Source organism: Lithobates pipiens, unplaced genomic scaffold, assembly GCF_037356315.1.
Source record: "Lithobates pipiens isolate NorthernLeopardFrog02 unplaced genomic scaffold, aLitPip1_a1.2 Scaffold_13, whole genome shotgun sequence".
Lineage (NCBI taxonomy): Eukaryota > Metazoa > Chordata > Amphibia > Anura > Ranidae > Lithobates > Lithobates pipiens.
Window position 1 is genome coordinate 457,371,409 of NW_027507718.1, and position 19,118 is coordinate 457,390,526.

A 19,118-nucleotide genomic window follows, 5' to 3' on the forward strand; every position below is an offset into this window, starting at 1 on the left:
AGGAGAAAACCCCTCACCAAACTCACGTTTTTGAGAGAAGCTAGTGCCCCTGTCATGTCACATCTGGCTACCCATCGCATTTTGCTACCCTCTGGAGTGCGCATGCGCGATGCCGCCATATGCTTTGCAACACTGTTTTAAGACCACTTTGCCACAGGGCCCCTCGTGGGCTCGCTTCACTCACCACGCTTCAGGCACAGCCTCGATTCACTCGGCATAATTATAATCTAATCTCCACTTGGATGGTGGGGCTTGAAGCTGGACTCACGGTTGTGGCCACAAAATTCTGCACAAGCACAGAGCGCCGCAGTGTTGGAACACATATGGGGCGTCGCGCAGTGTACGTTGTGCAGTCCAGCGAGTAGCCAAATGTGATGGGTCGCCATATGTGACGAAACAACCCAAAGAGCTCAAAAAAGCTCGAAAACGCACAAAAACATTTGTTCCACTTTTTGTTTTGTTTATATAGTGGTTAAGAAATAACTATCTAGGAGGGTTTGTGGGGAAAAAAAGCGCTTATGCTCAAAGAAGCTCAAAAGGAGCTTGAAGAAGCTCAATAAAAACATGCACAATACCACAAAAAAGCACAAGCTTCTTCAAGCTGAAATAGAAGCCTGAATTCCTGTAAAAGCTTTTTTTTGAGCTGCAGTGTGCATGAGTCCTTATAGGCACTGCTTAATTGTAGAAGCTTCTCTATCAGTGCAGCCAATTCATGATTATGGATTATGTCAGTTGGAGGATGGAAATTCTGTGGTGAAATTTCAAGCCACTCAAATTACCACTTAAAAAATAGATTTAACCGCTTAAGGACCGCCTCACGCCGATATAAATCGGCAGAATGGCACGGCTGGGCACAAGCACGTACAGGTACATTGCCCTTTAAGTGCCCAGCCGTGGGCCGCGCCACCACTGGCACACTCGTGACCCGGTCCTGAGCTCCGTGACTTTGGCCGCAGGACCTGCGATCGGGTCACAGAGCTGAAGAACGAGAAGTGTAAACAAACCTCTCCTTGTGCTTCCTAGTGAGGCTGTCACTGATCGTCTGTTCCCTGTTATAGGGTAAGACGATCAGTGATGTCACACGCCAAGCCACACCCCCCTACAGTAAAAAACACACACTTGACCCCTACACTGCCCCCTAGTGGTTAACCCTTTCACTGCCAGTGACATTTTTACAGTAATCAGTGCATTTTAAATCACATTGATCACTGTATTAATGCCAATGGTCCAAAAAATGTGTCAAAATTGTCCGACGTGTCTGCCATAATGTCGCAGTCACAATAAAAATCACTGATCGCCATCATTACTAGTAAAAAAAAAAAAAAAATTATTAATAAAAATGCCATAAAACTATCACCTATTTTGTAGACGCTATAACTTTTGCGCAAACCAATCAAACTCTTATTGCGATTTTTTTAACCAAAAATATGTAGAAGAATACATATCGGCCTAAACTGAGGAAAAAAAATGTTTTTTTTATCTATTTTTGGGGGATATTTATTATAGAAAAAAAGTAAAAAATATTGAATTTTTTCAAAATTGTCGCTCTATTTTTGTTTATAGCGCAAAAAATAAAAACTGCAGAGGTGATCAAATACCATCAAAAGAAAGCTCTATTTATCAGAAAAAAAGGACGCCAATTTTGTTTGGGAGCCACGTCGCACGACCGCACAATTGTCAGTTAAAGCGACGCAGTGCCGAATCTCAAAAAAGGGCTTGGTCCTTTAGCTGCAAAACGGTCCGGGGCTTAAGTGGTTAAACACAATAATTAAAATCTCAAAAACTTTAAAGGCCAATATAGTTTTTAAGCTTGTTTAAATCTATTGATTTATTTTTTTCTTTAAAGTGAAAGTAAAGTCTCGTTTTCTTTTCTATAAAAATAACAAACATGTTATACTTACCTGCTTTGGTGCAGTTGATTTGCACAGAGCAGCCCTGATCCTCCTCTTCTCGGGTCCCTCCATTTGCGTGTCCTCACAGCAAGCAGCTTGCTATGGGGGCACCTGAGCCGAACTGCAGCTCCAGGTGTCCTGCCTCCTCTCTCTCCTCATTGGCCAACTTTGATTGACAGCAGCAGGAGCAAATGGCACCACTGCTGTGTCTCAGTCAATCAGGAGGGGAGTCCCGGATGGCTAAGGCACCCGCGCACATCACTGGATCAAGATGGTAAGTATTAGCATAGAGTGCATTAAGATAAAAAAATCTTCTGTCTTTACAATCACTTTAAATCTGCAGCATTTATTTAAATAATACTGAATGTTCCTGCCATGATACTCCTTATTTAGGGGCTGTTATAAGGTGACAACTGTCTTCCAATTGTGGCCCTGCGCTGTCACCCCCACACATTTGCCCCTGGTGGAAAGGACAAGAAGCTCTGTAAACACACATTGGCCAGGCATGCCCACTGTTGTCACTATCATAAAGCCAGTCTACAGCACTTACTTTCAGGCAAAGCTGGAGCATGTGTATGTAGACAGAAAGGGAGTGAAGAAGGCTGGAGAAGATGAAGAGCATAAGGGCTCAGGCACACAGGACGTTTAAAAAAATGCAAGTGTTACGGTCAGGAACAAGCAGTGTGAACGCTTTCAAGCGCATTTTTGCAGTAAAACACTCCTTAAGGGCTCATGCACACAACTTTTGTGCAGCTGCCTTTATGGGTGTCTGGCTTTTTTTTGTTTTTTTTTACTGCCTCTGAACTCTCCTCCATGTTACCTTATATGTCCCTGCACACAAACTTCCAGAGGAGTTTGGAGGCATAAGCGTTTAGGGGCAGTAAAAAAAAAAAAAAAAAAAGAAATAAGAAGAAAAAAATAATGACTATGTGTTCAGGAGCAGAAGCTGCTTGGTTGTAAAATGCCAAAAAACACGGCTAAACGCAGGTTAATGCTGTAATAAGCTTTTAGCTGTGTTTTTCTTGTAAAAACTGTTAAAACCGCTAACTATCAAAACCGCGGAAAAACGCGCATAAACACTATTCAAAAAGACACAGCTAAAAGTGCGTTTTTAACATTGCTTTTTCCTGACAGCAGTGCTGGCGTTTTTTAAACATCCTGTGTACATGAGCGCTACAAAAAATACCAAACACGGTTAAAGGTTTATACAGCATTAAGCTGCATCTAGTGCACATCAATGAATCGAGATCAGGCTCAGGTAAGTATAAGGGGGAGGTAGCTGCTTGCAGAAGGCATTTACCTTAATGCATAGAATGGACGAAGGTAAAAAAAACAAAAAAAAAACCTTCTGCCTTTACAACCTCATTAAGGTTAGATCTACTTTCTGTCCTGGGACTCTGTAACTAGCCAAACACTTACTCTATTAGTTTTTTCAGGGGTGCATGACATTTTTGCAGCTGTAAATAGAATCAAATAGGCCCCTTTTCACACTGGGGAGGTGTGGGCGTCGGCGGTAAAGCGCCGCTATTTTTAGCGGCGATTTACCACCGTTAACCGCTCCTTCCTATTGAAATCAATAGGGCAGCGCGGCTATACCGCCGACAAATCGCCGCTGCAGCTAGCGGGCGAAAAAGGGTTAAAACCACCCGCAGCGGCGCTTTGTCAGTGGTATAGCTGCGCTGCCCCATTTATTTCAATGGGTAGGAGCGGTTTAGGAGCTCCAAAGATGTGGCTAGCAGGACTTTTTTCACCGTCCTGCCAGTACACCGCCCTCCGGCTTTCACACTGGAGTGAAAGGGGTCGGTTTTTCAGGCGCTACACAGGCGCTATTTTTAGCGCTGTAGCGCCTGAAAACCGCCCCAGTGTGAAAGGGGCCATAGAGAGGACAGGTGCTCCTGTGTAAAATGACTCCATCCTCCACAATCCTACATATGGGCCAGAGGATGTAAGCACGATGCAGACGTGTAAAAAGGACAATGCAGCTGTAGGACTGCATTCACACCTGAGCATTTCAAAGTCATGTGATTTTGTACAGGCCACCAATGTAAAAAGCAGAAAACTGCCTGTAATCTGCCCCAAAGAAGCTCATGTTCTTTTTTGAGCATAAGGCGTTTTTCAGGTGTTTTGCTTCAGGTGACAAAATGCTCAGATGTGAACAGGTGCCGTTGAAATGAATGGGATTTTGCTTGTTGGGTGTTTTTCAGGCATTTTTTCAGGTGTTTTACGAGCTGAAAATGCTCATGTGTGAATGCAGCCTAACACACAGCTGTAAGGGCTCTTTCACATGGGATGATACGCTCAGTGAACATCCGCTTGTTCAGTGGGGAACGCTCCGTCGATCCCCGCTGAGCAGGAAGATGATAGGTCCGTCTCCGCACACTGTGCAGGGACGGATCTGTCACAGCGCCGCTCTCCCCTATGGGAGATCAGATGACGATGGGCCGCAGAGTCCGTCATCACCCGATCCGATGACGGATGGAAAAGTAGGTTTTTCCTCCGTCACACTTTTTCGGATCAGAGCGGGTCAGATGTCAGCGGACATATCACAGCTGACATCTGACGATCCATAGAGTTCTATAGGGCATCCATTCAGGTCCGCCTAAAAAACTGACAGGCGGACCTGAACGGATCGTTCGCCTGAAAGAGGCCTAACCGGTTTCAGGCTGCATTCACACCTGAGCATTTTCGTTTTTAGGCAGAAAGTTGCACGTTTTTACCGTGATTTTTACCACATTTTCTGAGCAGCCAAATCTTCCAGAGCTGAAGTGGTTAAACTACTCACAACTTTATCCCTGACGTGTCTGGTGTGTTCCTTGGCCTTCATGATGCTGTTTGTTCACTAAGGTTTTCTAAACAAAGCTCTGAGGGCTTCACAGAACAGCTGTATTTATACTGAAATTAAGTTACACACAGATGGACTCTATTTACTAATTAGGTGACTTCTGAAGGCAATTGGTTCCACTAGATTTTAGTTAAGGTATCAGAATAAAGGGGGCTGAATACAAATGCACGCCACACTTTTCAGATAGTTATTTGTAACAAAAAAATTAAAACCATTTATCATTTTCCTTCCACTTCACAATTGTGTGCCACTTTGTATTGGTTTATTACAGGCGTCTCCAAACTTTTCAAAGGGCCAATTTTCTATCTTTCAGAATTTAGGGGGGCCGGAATGTCTTTATTGGTGGTAAAAAATGTCCCATGCCCAGCAACAGTGCGAATGAACACGGCTGCAGGGTTAATGGTCAGGAGGAGTAGTGACCAATCATTGGTATTAGTAGGAGGAATAGCACACTATCATTGGTATCAGTGGAAGAAAAAGTGCCCCATAGTAGATGTCAGTGGGAAGAATAGTACCTTGCATCATTGGGAGGAATAGTGCCCCAAGGGCCAGGTAAAGGCCAGTAAGGCTTGATTCACACCTAGACATTTTTATTGCTTTTTGCAGGTTTGCACTACAGTCCATTTAACATGGTTTCCTATGGAACACGTTCTGTAGTGAAAATCTACAAAATGCAAAAGGCACTAAAACTCCATAGGTGCGAATCCAGCCTAAAGGGCCGTAGTTTGGAGGTCACTGGTCTATTACATAAAATCCCAATAAAATTTGGAAAATTTGATTTGCATGGGTTGTTACCAACATGTGGTGAAAAGGTCATGTCAATAGCATCTTTAGAAATATATTTACCTAGAAAAATGGTGATGCGTTCAACACTTATTCTACCCGCTGTGTGTATATATACATACACACACATTATTTATATATATATATATATATATATATATATATATATATATATATATATATAGATAGATAGATAGTGTGTGTGTATATTTTATATATATACACACACAAATTTTTTTTTATATATATATATATATATATTATATATACATACATACATACACTGTATTGTTCAGAGTATTATGTAACCTAAAGTAAAATGATCTTATGTTCTAGGGTCAATTCACACTTATTTTATATCTATTTTAGTCACATTTTAACTTGCGTTGATGTTCGCTGACATCCATTTGTATTTTAGCGCAATGCAACATTATGGTGGGAATAAAACGCACTGTGAATTGGTCATTAGAGCAGCTCTAAAGCTACATGATCTTCCAGGGCAACATAAAAGCGATACAAGTGTCAGGCACATGATTGGATCTGTAGGATGAACAGGCTGGTACCTACAGATCTTTATTACATCTGTGCATTTGCTTTAAGGAATCCCTTTTGCGGTTTATATATTAAACATTACACAACTTGAAAATATTTCTCATTTGGAGAAGTGTCTCTTTAATAATTAAACATGCCAAAAGGGGAAAGGGATGTTTGCACGTTATCCAAAGCTTATTCTGTGCAAAATTCTGCTCTTCCTCTAAGCAGCCTGTTTGGTGGTAGTACAAAAGACTGTTATTCCAGGGATAGGTAAACTCAATAATCTGTTATTGCAGGGAGATAAGGGACAGGAGAGGTGACAAAGGAGCCAGCCTGCACTATATTAATGCAGAAGCATCCTTACTGACAGCTCTGAACAATTTTGCATATCCAGTGTATAGAATGCTTACTATCAATAAGGACTTCACCTAATAGAGCTCCACACAGAAAAAGACTTTTACCTTTGAAAAGCACATAACAAGATCCCCCCAGCAGAGAGGAGAAATGGTGTGATGCAGTAATTAGCAAAGCAGTTACATACCAGATGTCCAAATCTGAGACTTCAGTCACAGTAACTCTTCAGCTATCAGACTGCAATCTGCAGGCCATATACTAGTGTTATTTTATTCGAAAAGTTTGGTTTTAAGAATGTCCGTTCGATTTTCTAATTGTTAGTGGGGATAAAAACGACACTTGAGAAAATCTGAAGGAGCAGGATGGAAAATCTTTCTTGAATGAACATATTCTTTACGGAAAGACCATTCACTCCATTATCGAATGTTAAAAGGGACCTCTTTTTGAAGTACTTTCAAACAATATTTTTTCATGACATCAAAAGTACTGATAAGGATCTTGGTGCAAATGTTCATTTTGAAAAACTACTAGGGTATGGCCATCTTTAGTCTGTAGGTCTGCTGTGCACACCTAACACCTAAAGGCTCAAAAAATGGTAACACTCCTTTGATTGGCTCTGAGTCATGCCAGGATAACCTATTTTGGACTGCCCCTCGCAGATATACTGCGGCAGGGTGACCCCCCCGAGCAAAATCACATACCTGTTCGTGATTTTGTGCACTGGGTCTGAGGCGTGTGCCGCTGGCGACCCGCTCCCACTGCGGTTGGCCAGCAGGAGTCAATCAGCGAGTCTGGTGGACCCGATGTTTCCAGCACCGCAATCGTTCTCCAGAAGCAGAAGGGCGTTCTGCCAATGAAAACAATGCAGGTGGTGGTTCTATAAGCAGGGAAGATGGAGCTCTTGTGTTTTTGCTAAGCCAAATCAAAGATCTCTGTCTTCCTTCAGTCAAAGCACCCCCCCCCCCCCAGTTAGAAAGCACTCCCTAGGAGCACATTTAACTCTGATGTTAACCCCTTCCTTGCCAGTGTCATTAATACAGTGACAGTACGTTTTTTTTTTTAGCACTGATCACTGTATTAGTGTCACTGGTCCCCAAAAAGTGTCAGATGTGTTCTGCCGCAATGTCACGTTCCTGCTAAAAATCACTGATCGCCATCATCACTAATAAAAAAACAAAAAATTGAAATTCCATAAATATATCCCATAGTTTGTCTACGCTATAACTTTATATACGCTTATTGCGATTTTTTTTTTTTTTTTTTTACCAAAAACTGGTAACAGTACATATTGGCCTAAATTAATACATTTGATTTTTTTTTTATTGGATATGTTTTATAGCATAAGGTAAAAAATATTGTTTTTTTTTTCAAAATTCTTGGTCTTTTTTGTTTGTAGTGCAAAAAATAAAAACTGCAGAGGTGATCAAGTATCACCAAAGGAAAGCTCTATTTGTGGGAAGAAAAGAACATCAATTTTATTTGGGTACAGCGTCGCACAACCGCACAATTGTCAGGTAAAGTAACACAGTACCATAGTATAAAAAATGGCCTGGTCATGGAGGAGGGTAAATCTTCCAGGACTGAAGAGGATAATGTGTATGGTGGATTGAGTCCTTGTTACTTCTACAGGCTTCATTCTCTTCTCCAGTTGGGACTGCTACACAAGTATGCTTCAGAGCCCAGCTCATTATGAAGCCTTCTGTAATACAAATCAGCCCGAAACACTTCTGATGTCTGTTATATAATAATCTCCAGCAACTGAAATTTGGAATAGCAAAAAAGGGTTTGAATTGAACTAAAAAAAGGATCAATGTGCGGGCTTCCCATAAGATTGTATGTGCATTGTGCATCTTATTTACCTGTAAAAGCTTTCTTTAGACATATAAAAGCCCTTAGACTGCTGCTTGAGTGTGACACCAGAAGCTCCAGCAGACCCAGAGAAATCACTCAAGTTCTAGCATTCCCCTGTGCTCCTCTCCCATGCAGCTACATAAAGGCTGATGTAGGAAGGTGGGCGGGAGGGTCTGAGGATCTGGGCCAGCACAGACACTAATTAGATCATTTCAGAAGAGGGCTGTGACATTCAGAGGTAGGGAGCTGTGCTAGGGAACTGTCTCTTCAAGCAATCAGATTTGCTAGCAAGTTGAGGCACAAATTGAGTCAATCAAAAAAAGGTTTATGGAAAGTGTTGCAAGTAGGCATTTAAAATTCTTTTGGTTGGTGATGGTGTTTGTTTAAAGTAGAATTCCAGCCCAACACTAACTTTTGTTAAGAATGCTCCCTCCCTCTCCTGCTACCCATACTACCTAACCTGTATAAAAAACAACAAACAAGAGAGTGTATATTTTATATTTAATCTGCTCCGGGCATCAGATCTGCAGTTTCAGTTCTCCTGTATAAGCTGCAGGGGAGAGGAGAGAGCGGAAACAGCCTTCCTCTCCCCTGCAGTCTCTCACCAACACAGCGGATCATGTGACCAGACCAAGGCAGACTAAAAATAGGTAAGTATATAGATCTTTTTTACATAGGTTAGGCAGTATAGATGGCAGGAGGGGGGTTTGAACATTTTTAAGACAAGTTAATGTTAAAACAGTGATAAAAGGATCGAAATTCAGCCGGTTCAGCAGGAACCATCAGAATTTCAATACATCTATAGGCAGCAAAGAGAAACTATACATCTATAGGTAGGCTGGTTGTACTGAAGTCAATCCAATAATCGACCTCAGTACAACCAGCCGGTTGGGTTTTTCTCATCAGTATAGCTGCCAGCGCTGATCATTGCTTTTTGCCGGAGGGGAAGGCTCTGCACGCTCCCTGCCAGAAGAACATTATAGCGCTGTGGGAGGGATTACCCCGTGAACACGGACTGTGTTATTGGGGGAGATGCAACAATTTTCTTTTCTGTGGCTGAATGAAAGAAAACTGCACAATCTATGGCCTTGAGTTAGGCTGGAACTCTAATTTAAGTGGAAGGACATGCCTGCTCTCAATTTGTTTATTGCTATGAGACTCAGGTTGGGAGCGCAGATATTTTAGCATTAGAGACTAAATTTTGTAGAGATGCCTTAACGATGCATTTGCAACTGTATGCAACAAAAATCTCTATTTTAACCTCATGTTTATTTAGGCTTTTTATGCTGGAGAATGTTTTGGGGAATGTTTGTACAATTTTTAATACCAGGTGTACCCCAGGTTTTTATGACCACCCTGATCAGTTTCATCCATGGAGATGCAGCCTGCTTTCAAAATCTACCCAGCAACTCTCTTTTCTATATTCTTACACTGGATTTATATAATACCAACAGTTTGTGCAGCGCTTCACAATATAAAGGGAGATAATACAGCAACAATATAAATAAAAGAGGGTTAAGGAGGTTCAAATTATAATTTATTTTATTTCCTATTTGTATTTTGTTCATTCTATTGAAGGTTAACGCTTTCTGTGCAAAATATTTATAATAATGCATTTCAGGCAACATAAGGAGAATGGTTTTTGCTGCACTGAGAAACATTGCACACAATATAGACACAATATAGGCTGAGGCACATTAGCACTGAATCAAAGTGTCCCTTGAAATCATTTGAAAATGTTGGCAGTTGTGCTTCATAGGCTTCCAGCTGAGACCATCAGTGTTTTTCTTCTATGCGGGCCACAACTGCATCAATTATGTGCTGTTTTTCCCAAGATCCAATTAAAACAGTTATCTAAATTTAAAAGTATTTGCTTTTAGTGGCTGAATGTGTGTGTTTGTTTTTTCTATGCAATCCAAATCACAGCTAAACATTAAAGTTATCTGGGCAGTGTAACAGGTTTGCCTTACAGGAGGTGCTGTAAACAGTCTTTACTTAAAGGAATAGTCCAAATTTTTGCAAACATAATCAAAATAAGATGCGGATTTATTAAATTGTACATTGAAGCCTGCAGATTTATCAGTGCAATGTACAGGCTCCTGCATGGTTTACATTCTAGCCCCAGGTTGGTACGGCAGTGTGGAGATCTTCTGTTATGGGTCTAGAGGAAGAAATCAATGCACTGAGTGCGGTGACATCACCATACTTGTGAGCCATTCAGATCTGTAAGTCCCTCTAACGTATTGACAGATGGGACTTGTGGCCTTTTCATTCACAGATTCCTGTGAATGGAAAACATGGCTTTGTGGGCAAAGCCACGCACAGCCACACTAAATTAAAAAATAAACAATGCTCCAGGGAAAAAGTACCCCGTGATTCAATTATGCTGGAACAGTGAGAACAATAAAACAAAAATCCAAACTATGCTTGATTTTCATCGAAGTAAACAGATTAATAAAACAAGTGGACTATCAAAACATGCTGGTACCATTACACAGGTGTCCCAGCCAGGAAAAAAAAAAAAAGTACAATGTTAGTGAAGTTTTGGGACCAGCACCACACACACCTGGGTAGATCTTCAACAAAACTGATCTGGCGAGCACAAATGTCAGTTAAATTTGCAAAACGAATATTCTTCACAATAGTAAATAATCAGACGGTTAGGTTACCTGCTGCAGCACCTTCTCTGTGAATATTTCTTGCAGTCGGGATATTTCAACCACCTTGCCTTCTATTTGCCTGCAAAAAAGTATCACAGACAGAATCACATCTCGGTCAATAAAAGTTCTGAAATAACCTTAGTCTAAATCCCCATCCAGAATGCCAATGTAATAAATTCATCTGAAAGACTTTTCCCATTACTGATGAACTGGACACATGGCCAGGCTATATACATTCAACTATTTCTACAAGTCTTTTCTTCACTGTTTCTTCAAGTCCTAACTGGCCTCTGTATCTTCAGGCACCCAATATTATTATTATTATACAGGATTTATATAGCGCCGTCACTTTACGCAGTGCTTTACTACATTAGGGTAGACATTGCAATACAATAAAATTCAAGACAGGGGGAATCAGAGGGCCCTGCTCGTTAGAGCTTACAATCTAGGAGTAGCAACTTATCCCAAAAATTTCACACAGTAGAAGCATTGAAATTGTCAAAAACCTTAGTTAGTCGTAACAGTATTTCTAGGAGTCTTTCAGGACAGCACCTGGAGAGAGCGTTGCTCCACCCAACTTCCCAGAAAATATTGTGCAATGTCTTTTAAAAGGCAGGACACTTCCACCATGGCCTCAGTTGTAGTCGAGAAACCTCCAGCCATGCTGAAAGACAGAATAAAAAAAAAAAAACAGACAAACACAACATTTGGTTGGTTGAACTGGATGGACTTGTGTCTTTTTTTAACCTGACTAACTATGTAACATAACAGTGCAAGTCACAACGGAAACCATTAGAGAGGGTAATAGCTGCTGTCCTGAAAGACTCCTAGAAATACCGTTACCGGCAAGTCTAACAAAGGTTTTCTCAAAATGTCTTTCAGGGCAGCACCTGGAGATGATCAGTGAGAACTTACTCCAACGTGGGACCACCGCCTGCAGGACCTTCCAGCTGAAAGTCTGCTCTGAGACTCATGGTAAATCGACTCTATAATGCCAGATGAATGTAGAGAAACCCGTCCATGTTGCTGCCTTACAGATTTGCTTGGGTGAGGCGTAAGTGCTCTCCGCCCAGGATGTTGCTACTGCCCTAGTTGAATGGGCCAAGGTACCTTCTGGGTGTATCTTCCCTGAGGCCTTGTAGGCTTCTCTACTGGCCATCCTAAGCCATCTTCCTATTGTTCTTTTGGAAGCATGATCTCCCTTACGTGATCCTGAAAACAGCACAAAAAGAGAATTAAATTTCCTAAATTGTTTATTTAACTCTAGGCATCGTAATAGACATTTCTTTACATCCAGTGTGTGGAAAACTTCCTCTTTAGGACTGACTGGGGATGCACAAAATGTTGGAAGAACTAGAGACCTTTAGCAGAAAGCCTGGGTCCACCTTTAGAACTATCTGGTCTACAAAAATTGTTAAGGGTTCGACCATAGAAAAATCCTGCAGATTACCAACTCTTCTGGCAGAGGTGACTGCCACCAATAGGGCCGTTTTCAAAGTCCAATCCCTTATTGTAGCGTTTTCTAGAGGTTCAAATGGTGTTTAGTTAGAGCCTGCAGAACCACTGAGAAGTCCTAACTTGGAAAAAATTTCATAGGCGCTGGTCTTGACCTAGCCAGGGCCTTAAAGACACTAATTATCAATGGCTCTTGTGATAATTGCGTTTCCAAAAAAATTGGATAGCACGGCCACCTTTGCCTTCAAGGTGCTAACCGCTAATCACTTCTCCATTCCACCATAAAGAAATTCCAGGATAGAAATGATCTTCTGCAGAAAATACTGCTTTGCAACGCACCAGGAGTTGTAGCATTTCCAAACCTTGAAATAAATGTCTCTAGTGACTTTCTTCATCCTATTCAGCAGTGAAGAAACTTTCTGATAGACTCCTATTCTTCAGGATTTGCTCTTCAGAAACCAGGCTGCTAACCTGAGCTGGCTTACATTTGGAGGAAGGATGGGCTCCGATTCAGTAGATCGTCCCGCAGAGGAAATATCCAGTGAGGTTCTGCCGTCAGGTTCAGAAGCGTCGAGAACCATATACTCTTGGGCCAATAGTGGGCTACAAGTATGAGATTTGTGGATTCTTCCTGAAACTTTTTGAGGATCAGCGGTATTAACTGGAAGGGGGGAAAAGCATCCAAGCCCCTTGGAGTAAGGTAAGCTGGAACCTTCGTGTTCGAGTGGGTCACAAACAGATCGATCTGCGGAATGCCACACTTGTTCACCACCATCTGAAAAACTTGAGAATTTAGACTCCACTCCGATTCTGAAATTTTCTTCCTGCTCAGGAAATCTGCTATCCAATTCAAACTGCCCTTCAGATGCATGGCCGACAGGGACACCAGATTCTCCTCCACCCAAACTAGGATCTCCCGAGCTAAAGTCATGAGAACCCTGCTTCTGGTACCTCCCTGCTTTGTTAAATAGGCGACAGCTGTGGCACTGGATCTGAACATGTTGGCCCCTCCCTGATCATCTCCTGGAACCAAAGGACCCTCATCAGAATTGCCTTTAGTTCCCTCCAATTTGATGATCTTTTTTGCATCTAAGCTTGATCAGATCCCGTGGACAAAACAACCCTCGAGATGTGCTCCCCACCCCCAGGAACTTGCATCTGTCATTAGCCTTCTTGAGACAGGGAGCATCCAAAGTAGGCCCTTGCTCAAATTTGACTGGTTCCTCCACCCCCACAATTTCCTCCTCACTTGTAAGGGAATCGTGAATCGTTTCTCTAAGGGTTCTTCGTTATTCCAGTTTTGCAGAATTATCTGCTGCAGCTCCCTTGAGTGGAGGCGGGCCCATTGAACAGCCAGAATAGAGGACGTTAGGAGACCCAAGGTTAACATAGCCGACCGAGCCTTAACTGGCGAGCTTGTACTGAATCTGTTTTATTGCTCCCAGGATCTTTTCCCTCTTCTCTTCTGGTAGGAAGATCTTTTGAGTTGATGTTATAGCCCAAAAACCTTATCACTTGGGAAGGAACCAGATTCAACTTCTCCTTGTTTAGGAGCCAACCCAAGCTTTGCAAGAGGTGTTCTGTTCAAATTTGTCAGCAGCTGTTCTTTTGAGCTGGCAAACCGAAGGCGATCCTCTAGATATGGAACTATCACAATTCCCTGAATCCCCAGAGGTGCCAAAGCTTCCGTCATGATTTTCGTGAAGATCCTCGGGCCGAGGACAACCCGAAAGGTAGGGCTCTGAACTGCAGATAGATTATCGTGCCCTCTGAGCTGATTGCCAAATGCAAAAACGTTTGTGAAGCCATTGCTATTGCAACATGAAGGTAAGCATCTCTGAGATCGATGCAAGGCATTAAACAGCCCACCGTGAGAAGCTTCCCTGCAGAATAAATCGTATACTAAACTTTTTGTAGAGAATGTATCGATTTAGCAGTTTTAGGTTCAATATTAACCAAAACTTTCCTGATGGTTTCTTTACCAAAAAAACGTGAGAATAAAACCCTGGCCCTTCTTCCTCCTGAGGAACTGGGATAATCACTCCCTGCTGCCTCAGGTCTTATAAAAGGGACGTTATTACTAGGGCCTTGTCCTGCACTCTGGGGATCCTTGGTTACAAAAATCAATTTGTAGGCTTTTCCGAAAACTCCAGTTTGTATCCCTGGGAGATGACATTGACGACAAATGGACTGTATGTCACCGCTCTCCACTGAGGAAGGAAGGGTAGAAGTCTCCCTCCCACCGCAGGACCACCATCACTGGCTTTTAGTTGGCTGTTCAGGCCACCTGAAAAGAACTCCAGCCCTGCCTCGCCCCCTTTGTGCATTCCAGGGTTTCTTATAACCTGCTTCTTTGAATGCTTGGGTTTGCTGAAAAGGACACATTCTTTTTAACTAAGGGTGCTTTCTCTTTCGTTGCTGGAAAAGCCTTTTTATTATCTGCAGTCCTTTACAAGATGGCCTCCAAGTCAGGGCCAAATAACAGATCCCCATTAAAAGGGAGCCTACAGAGCTTCACTTTGGAAGCAGAGTCCCCAGACCAAGTCTTTAACCAGAGGGCCCTTCGTACCATGTTCACTAAAGCTGAAGTTCTGGCAGACATCCTGATTGACTCTGTGGAGGCATCTGCTACATACGCCACTGCCTTTAGAAGAACTGGAATGGTGTCCAACAGATCCTCTCGGGAGGTACCTCCCACGATGTGCTTCTTTAACTGTTCTAGCTAGTGCTCCAAAATTATGGCTATTACAGTTGAAGCCACGGCTGGCTTGAGATTGGCCATTGACGAGTCCCATGCTTTTTTTTTTTTATAAGGGCATCGGCTCGTTTATCCATGGCATCTTTTAAGATGCCTGTGTCCTCAAAAGCTAGGTCAGTATTGCGGGAAACTTGGGAAAATTCTGCATCCAATTTCGCCCTTTTGTTCCACACATGCGTCTCATCCTCACTTAAGGGAGAAAAATAAAAATGGAGCCCTCTCTGGGTCCTTCCATTCTAATTTGACAGCCTGAGTCATTATCCTCCCTGGATACTGAAATGGACAGCAGAAGACCTGATGGTACATTGGCCTGACTCCCTGATTGGAGCACTGGGAGCTTGTCCAAAAAGGAGCAGGAAAAGACTGAAAAGTATCCGTATGCTTCTTTTATAAGGAGACCAAAAGATCCAAGCTTTGAGGGGATTCCTGTTTTACCAGGCCGGCTATACAATCTTTACATAGAGCCTTCGTACAGGTATCCTTAAGGGACGTCTTGCAAGAGCGGCACTTTTCTTAGGAGGAGTAGGAATGGCATGCTTTCATTTCTTCTCTGATTTCCGTAATAAAACAGAGAAAAAAAGGGAGAAAACACTAGATTGGGACCTAAACCATAATCCCCATTCTTCGCCCAAGGATACCCAACAGCCCCCCCCCCCCCCACAAAAAAGAAAAGGGGGGGGGGGGGAATGACCACCCAACCATACCCCTTTGTGAGGTAACCCAAGGGGTATAGTGCAGGTTCCCCCCTTCCCTATACATAACACCCAGGGGAAGAGAGGAGGGAAAAAATCCTAGCCCTAAAGGCAACAGCCTTGGAGTCTCTGCCCCAGCTTATTTGGGCTTGGATGGCGCCTGTGGCTCCTGCTCCTGCCACTGCCTCCATGACCGTCGAGGACATTGTGGTCATACTGTCTCTTTTTTAAAACTCATGGTCTCTTCACCATTGCAAAGACTGGACGTGTATGCCAGCCAGGGCCCAACCCCCTCCTCCTGCGTTCCGCAGGGGGACCGGAAGCCGTGTGCCTGACCAGAAGTCTCAAGGCAGTTAGGACCAAAGTCACCAAACAAACCATTGGTATACCCTGCAATGGATTGAAATCCTGCAGCATCCGCAAAGTCCCTTCCTCCTCAAGAAGGCACATATACAGACCCGTCTGAAGTTTGCCAATGAACATCTAAATGATTCAGAGAAAAATTGTGAGAAAGATCTGTGGAATTAACTTGACTCACCATGTTTGGAGGAAGTAAAAAGCTCACTATGACCCTAAGAACACCATCCCTACAGTCAAGCATGGAGGTGGAAACATTTAAGATGGGTCTGCCAGTATGACAATGACCCAAAATATGCGGCCAAGGCAAAAAAGCACATTAAGGTCATGGAGGGGCTTAGCCAATCTCCAGACCTTAATCCTATAGAAAATGTATAGAGGGAGCTGAATCTTTGAGTTGCCAAGTGACAGCCAAGAAACCTTAAGGATCTACGTTTCATGTACACGGGACGTTTTTACAACCTCTCCTCAACGATTTAACTTGACAGCTAGTAACCCACGTTTAAAACATCCGTTTTGCCACGTTTACATGCTGCGTTTAAAAATGTATTTTTTTTGCAAAATAACCAAAAATTAAAAACGCCTGTAAACGAAATGGTGCCAAAGGCAAGTTACTGCGTTTAGAAGTGTTTGGCACCTGAAATGCCTCTAAACTCAGCACCCTTTTGCATTCCAAAAAAAGCCTCTAAACTCAACTGCCTAGAAATGACTGTAAATTACCCTGTACATGTACTGATAAGATAACAGAGAAGAGTTCAGGACCAGTTGAAAAAAAATGCCCAACTGCTCCTAAACATCTATTTAGCAGCAGCAGTGTACATGAAGCCTTAGAGAAGATCTGTAAATAAGAGTACACTAAAATCCCTTCTGAGATGTGTGCAAACCTGTTTACCAACTACAAGAAACTTCCTACTTCTGTGCTTGCCAACAAGGGTTTCTCCACCAAGTCCTAAGTCATGTTTTGCTTGGGGATCAAATACTTATTTTACTCACTGAACTACAACTCAATTTATAACATTTGTATCATGTGTTTTTTTCTTAAAATTTGGTTGCTATTCTGTCTCTATCATTTAAAATATAATATATAAAATTTTGTGGGCAAACATACAAAATCTGCAAGGGATCAACTATTTTTTTCCCTACTGTATATCAGCTTCAACTCTTATGAGAAGGCTGTCCACAGGGTTTAGGATTGCATCTATGGAAATGTTTGACCATTCTTCTAGAAGCGTATTTGTAAGGTCAGACATTGATGTTGGATGAGAAGGTCTAGCTCACAGTCTCTACCCAAATTCATCCAAAAGTGTTCTATCAGGTTGAGGTCAGGACTCTGTGTGAGCCAGTCAAGTTCCTCCACCCCAAACTCGCTCATCCATGTCTTTATGGACTTTGCTTTGTGCATTGCTATGTAGTCATGTTGGAACAGGAAGGGGATCCCCAAAACTGTTCCCACAAAGTTGGGAGCATGAAATTGTCCAAAATATCTTGGTATGCTGACGTCTTAAGGGGCCAAGCCCAACCCCTGAAAAACAACCCCACACCATAACCCCCCCCGCACCAAATGATCTGGAGGGGTGGCCCAATACATTTGGCAATACAGTGTGGATGAGCGAATATGGCGTGGAGGAACTTGACTGGTCTGCAACACGACCTTTCAGGTTGACTTGACCTCAACCTGATAGAACACCTTTTGGATGAATTAGAATGGAGACTGCAAAGTCCAGGCCTTCTCGTCCAATATCAGTGCCGGGCCTCACAAATGTGCTTTTGGAAGAATGGTCGAACATTTCCAAAAACACACTTCTAAACCTTGTGGACAGCCTTCCCAGAGGAGTTGACGCTGTTATAGCTGCAAAAAATAGGCAAACTCAATACTGAACTCTATGGACTAAAGCCTTGTACACACGGTACGATTGTTGGCCAACCGAGCATCTGATTTTTGTCAAAAGGGCGTGTACCAGGATCTTGTTTTGCATACTAACGTTACACAATTGTCGTGCCACAAACACAAAGGTAGTGACGTATTATGAGGAATTTCAGCTCTTGAGAGCCACCCTTTGAGCCCCTTTTGCTAATTTTGTGTTTAGTTAGCATTGATTCCGAGCATGCACGTTTGTACTTTCGACTTGTGTGACAGATTTGGGTACTGACCATACGAAAATCAGACATCAAACTGTTGTCTGCTGAATTTACTAGCCTGTCATTGAACATTTGTTGGCCGAAAATTGGACAATTGTCAAAAAGAGCATATTAACGGTAAGATTTTAGGACAACAGTCTGTCATGCCATTAAAGTTCATGTGCCCTAATACTTTTGACAATATAGTGTATGTGCCTGCTGTACCATGTTTCCTTTGTGTGAAATCCCTGGTGTTCCTGCCAGTCCCTCTGCTTTCCTATTAAAAACTGACCACACTAAGCGATTTTCTTTCCTGCAATTCCCTCTCACTTCTTGTTTTGGCTATGGGACAGGAAGTGAAGGAAAATAATCCCCAACAAGGGGAAAAATCCCCCAAAAGAACTGGCGGGGACTATAACCCTCCCTTATTCTATTCCAAATGGAAAAAAAATGTTGACATTAGTTACATTTGAATGTAGATTTGTACATTTGAAGATGCCTCTGAGCCTGTCTTCATTATATTTAGGTCTATGGAGTAGCAGGGAAGCCTGCAGAAATCTCCAGTGTTTGCTTATCTTATTGAAGGCAAAAGCAATCGGGCAAGGCTATAATCAGTTTGATCTTTAGGGACCGAGAGGTTTTGGTTGGTGGTGTGGGCAGTTACCTCATAAACACAAGACAATGCACCACTTGAAATGCAGTAAATGGGTAGGAGATAGCAGAATATAATTTGAGCAGGGTCTTAGAATGTCCTGCCTGCTATAGAATAGTCAGTATTGGCAGGAGAACATTCCATGAGTCAAGTAATAAACATTCTGCTCT

At 42.5% G+C, this 19,118-nt stretch overlaps 1 protein-coding gene across 1 annotated transcript in view; it reads right to left on the minus strand.

Moving 5' to 3' along the window:
- The window catches only part of STX18 (syntaxin 18), a 283,473-nt gene that overhangs the window by 12,860 nt on the left and 251,495 nt on the right, over positions 1–19,118 (minus strand). Inside the window, exon 9 of the mRNA XM_077477794.1 lies at positions 10,926–10,995. Coding sequence (XP_077333920.1) covers positions 10,926–10,995 — 70 coding nt within the window. The remainder of the gene's footprint in view (positions 1–10,925; positions 10,996–19,118) is intronic.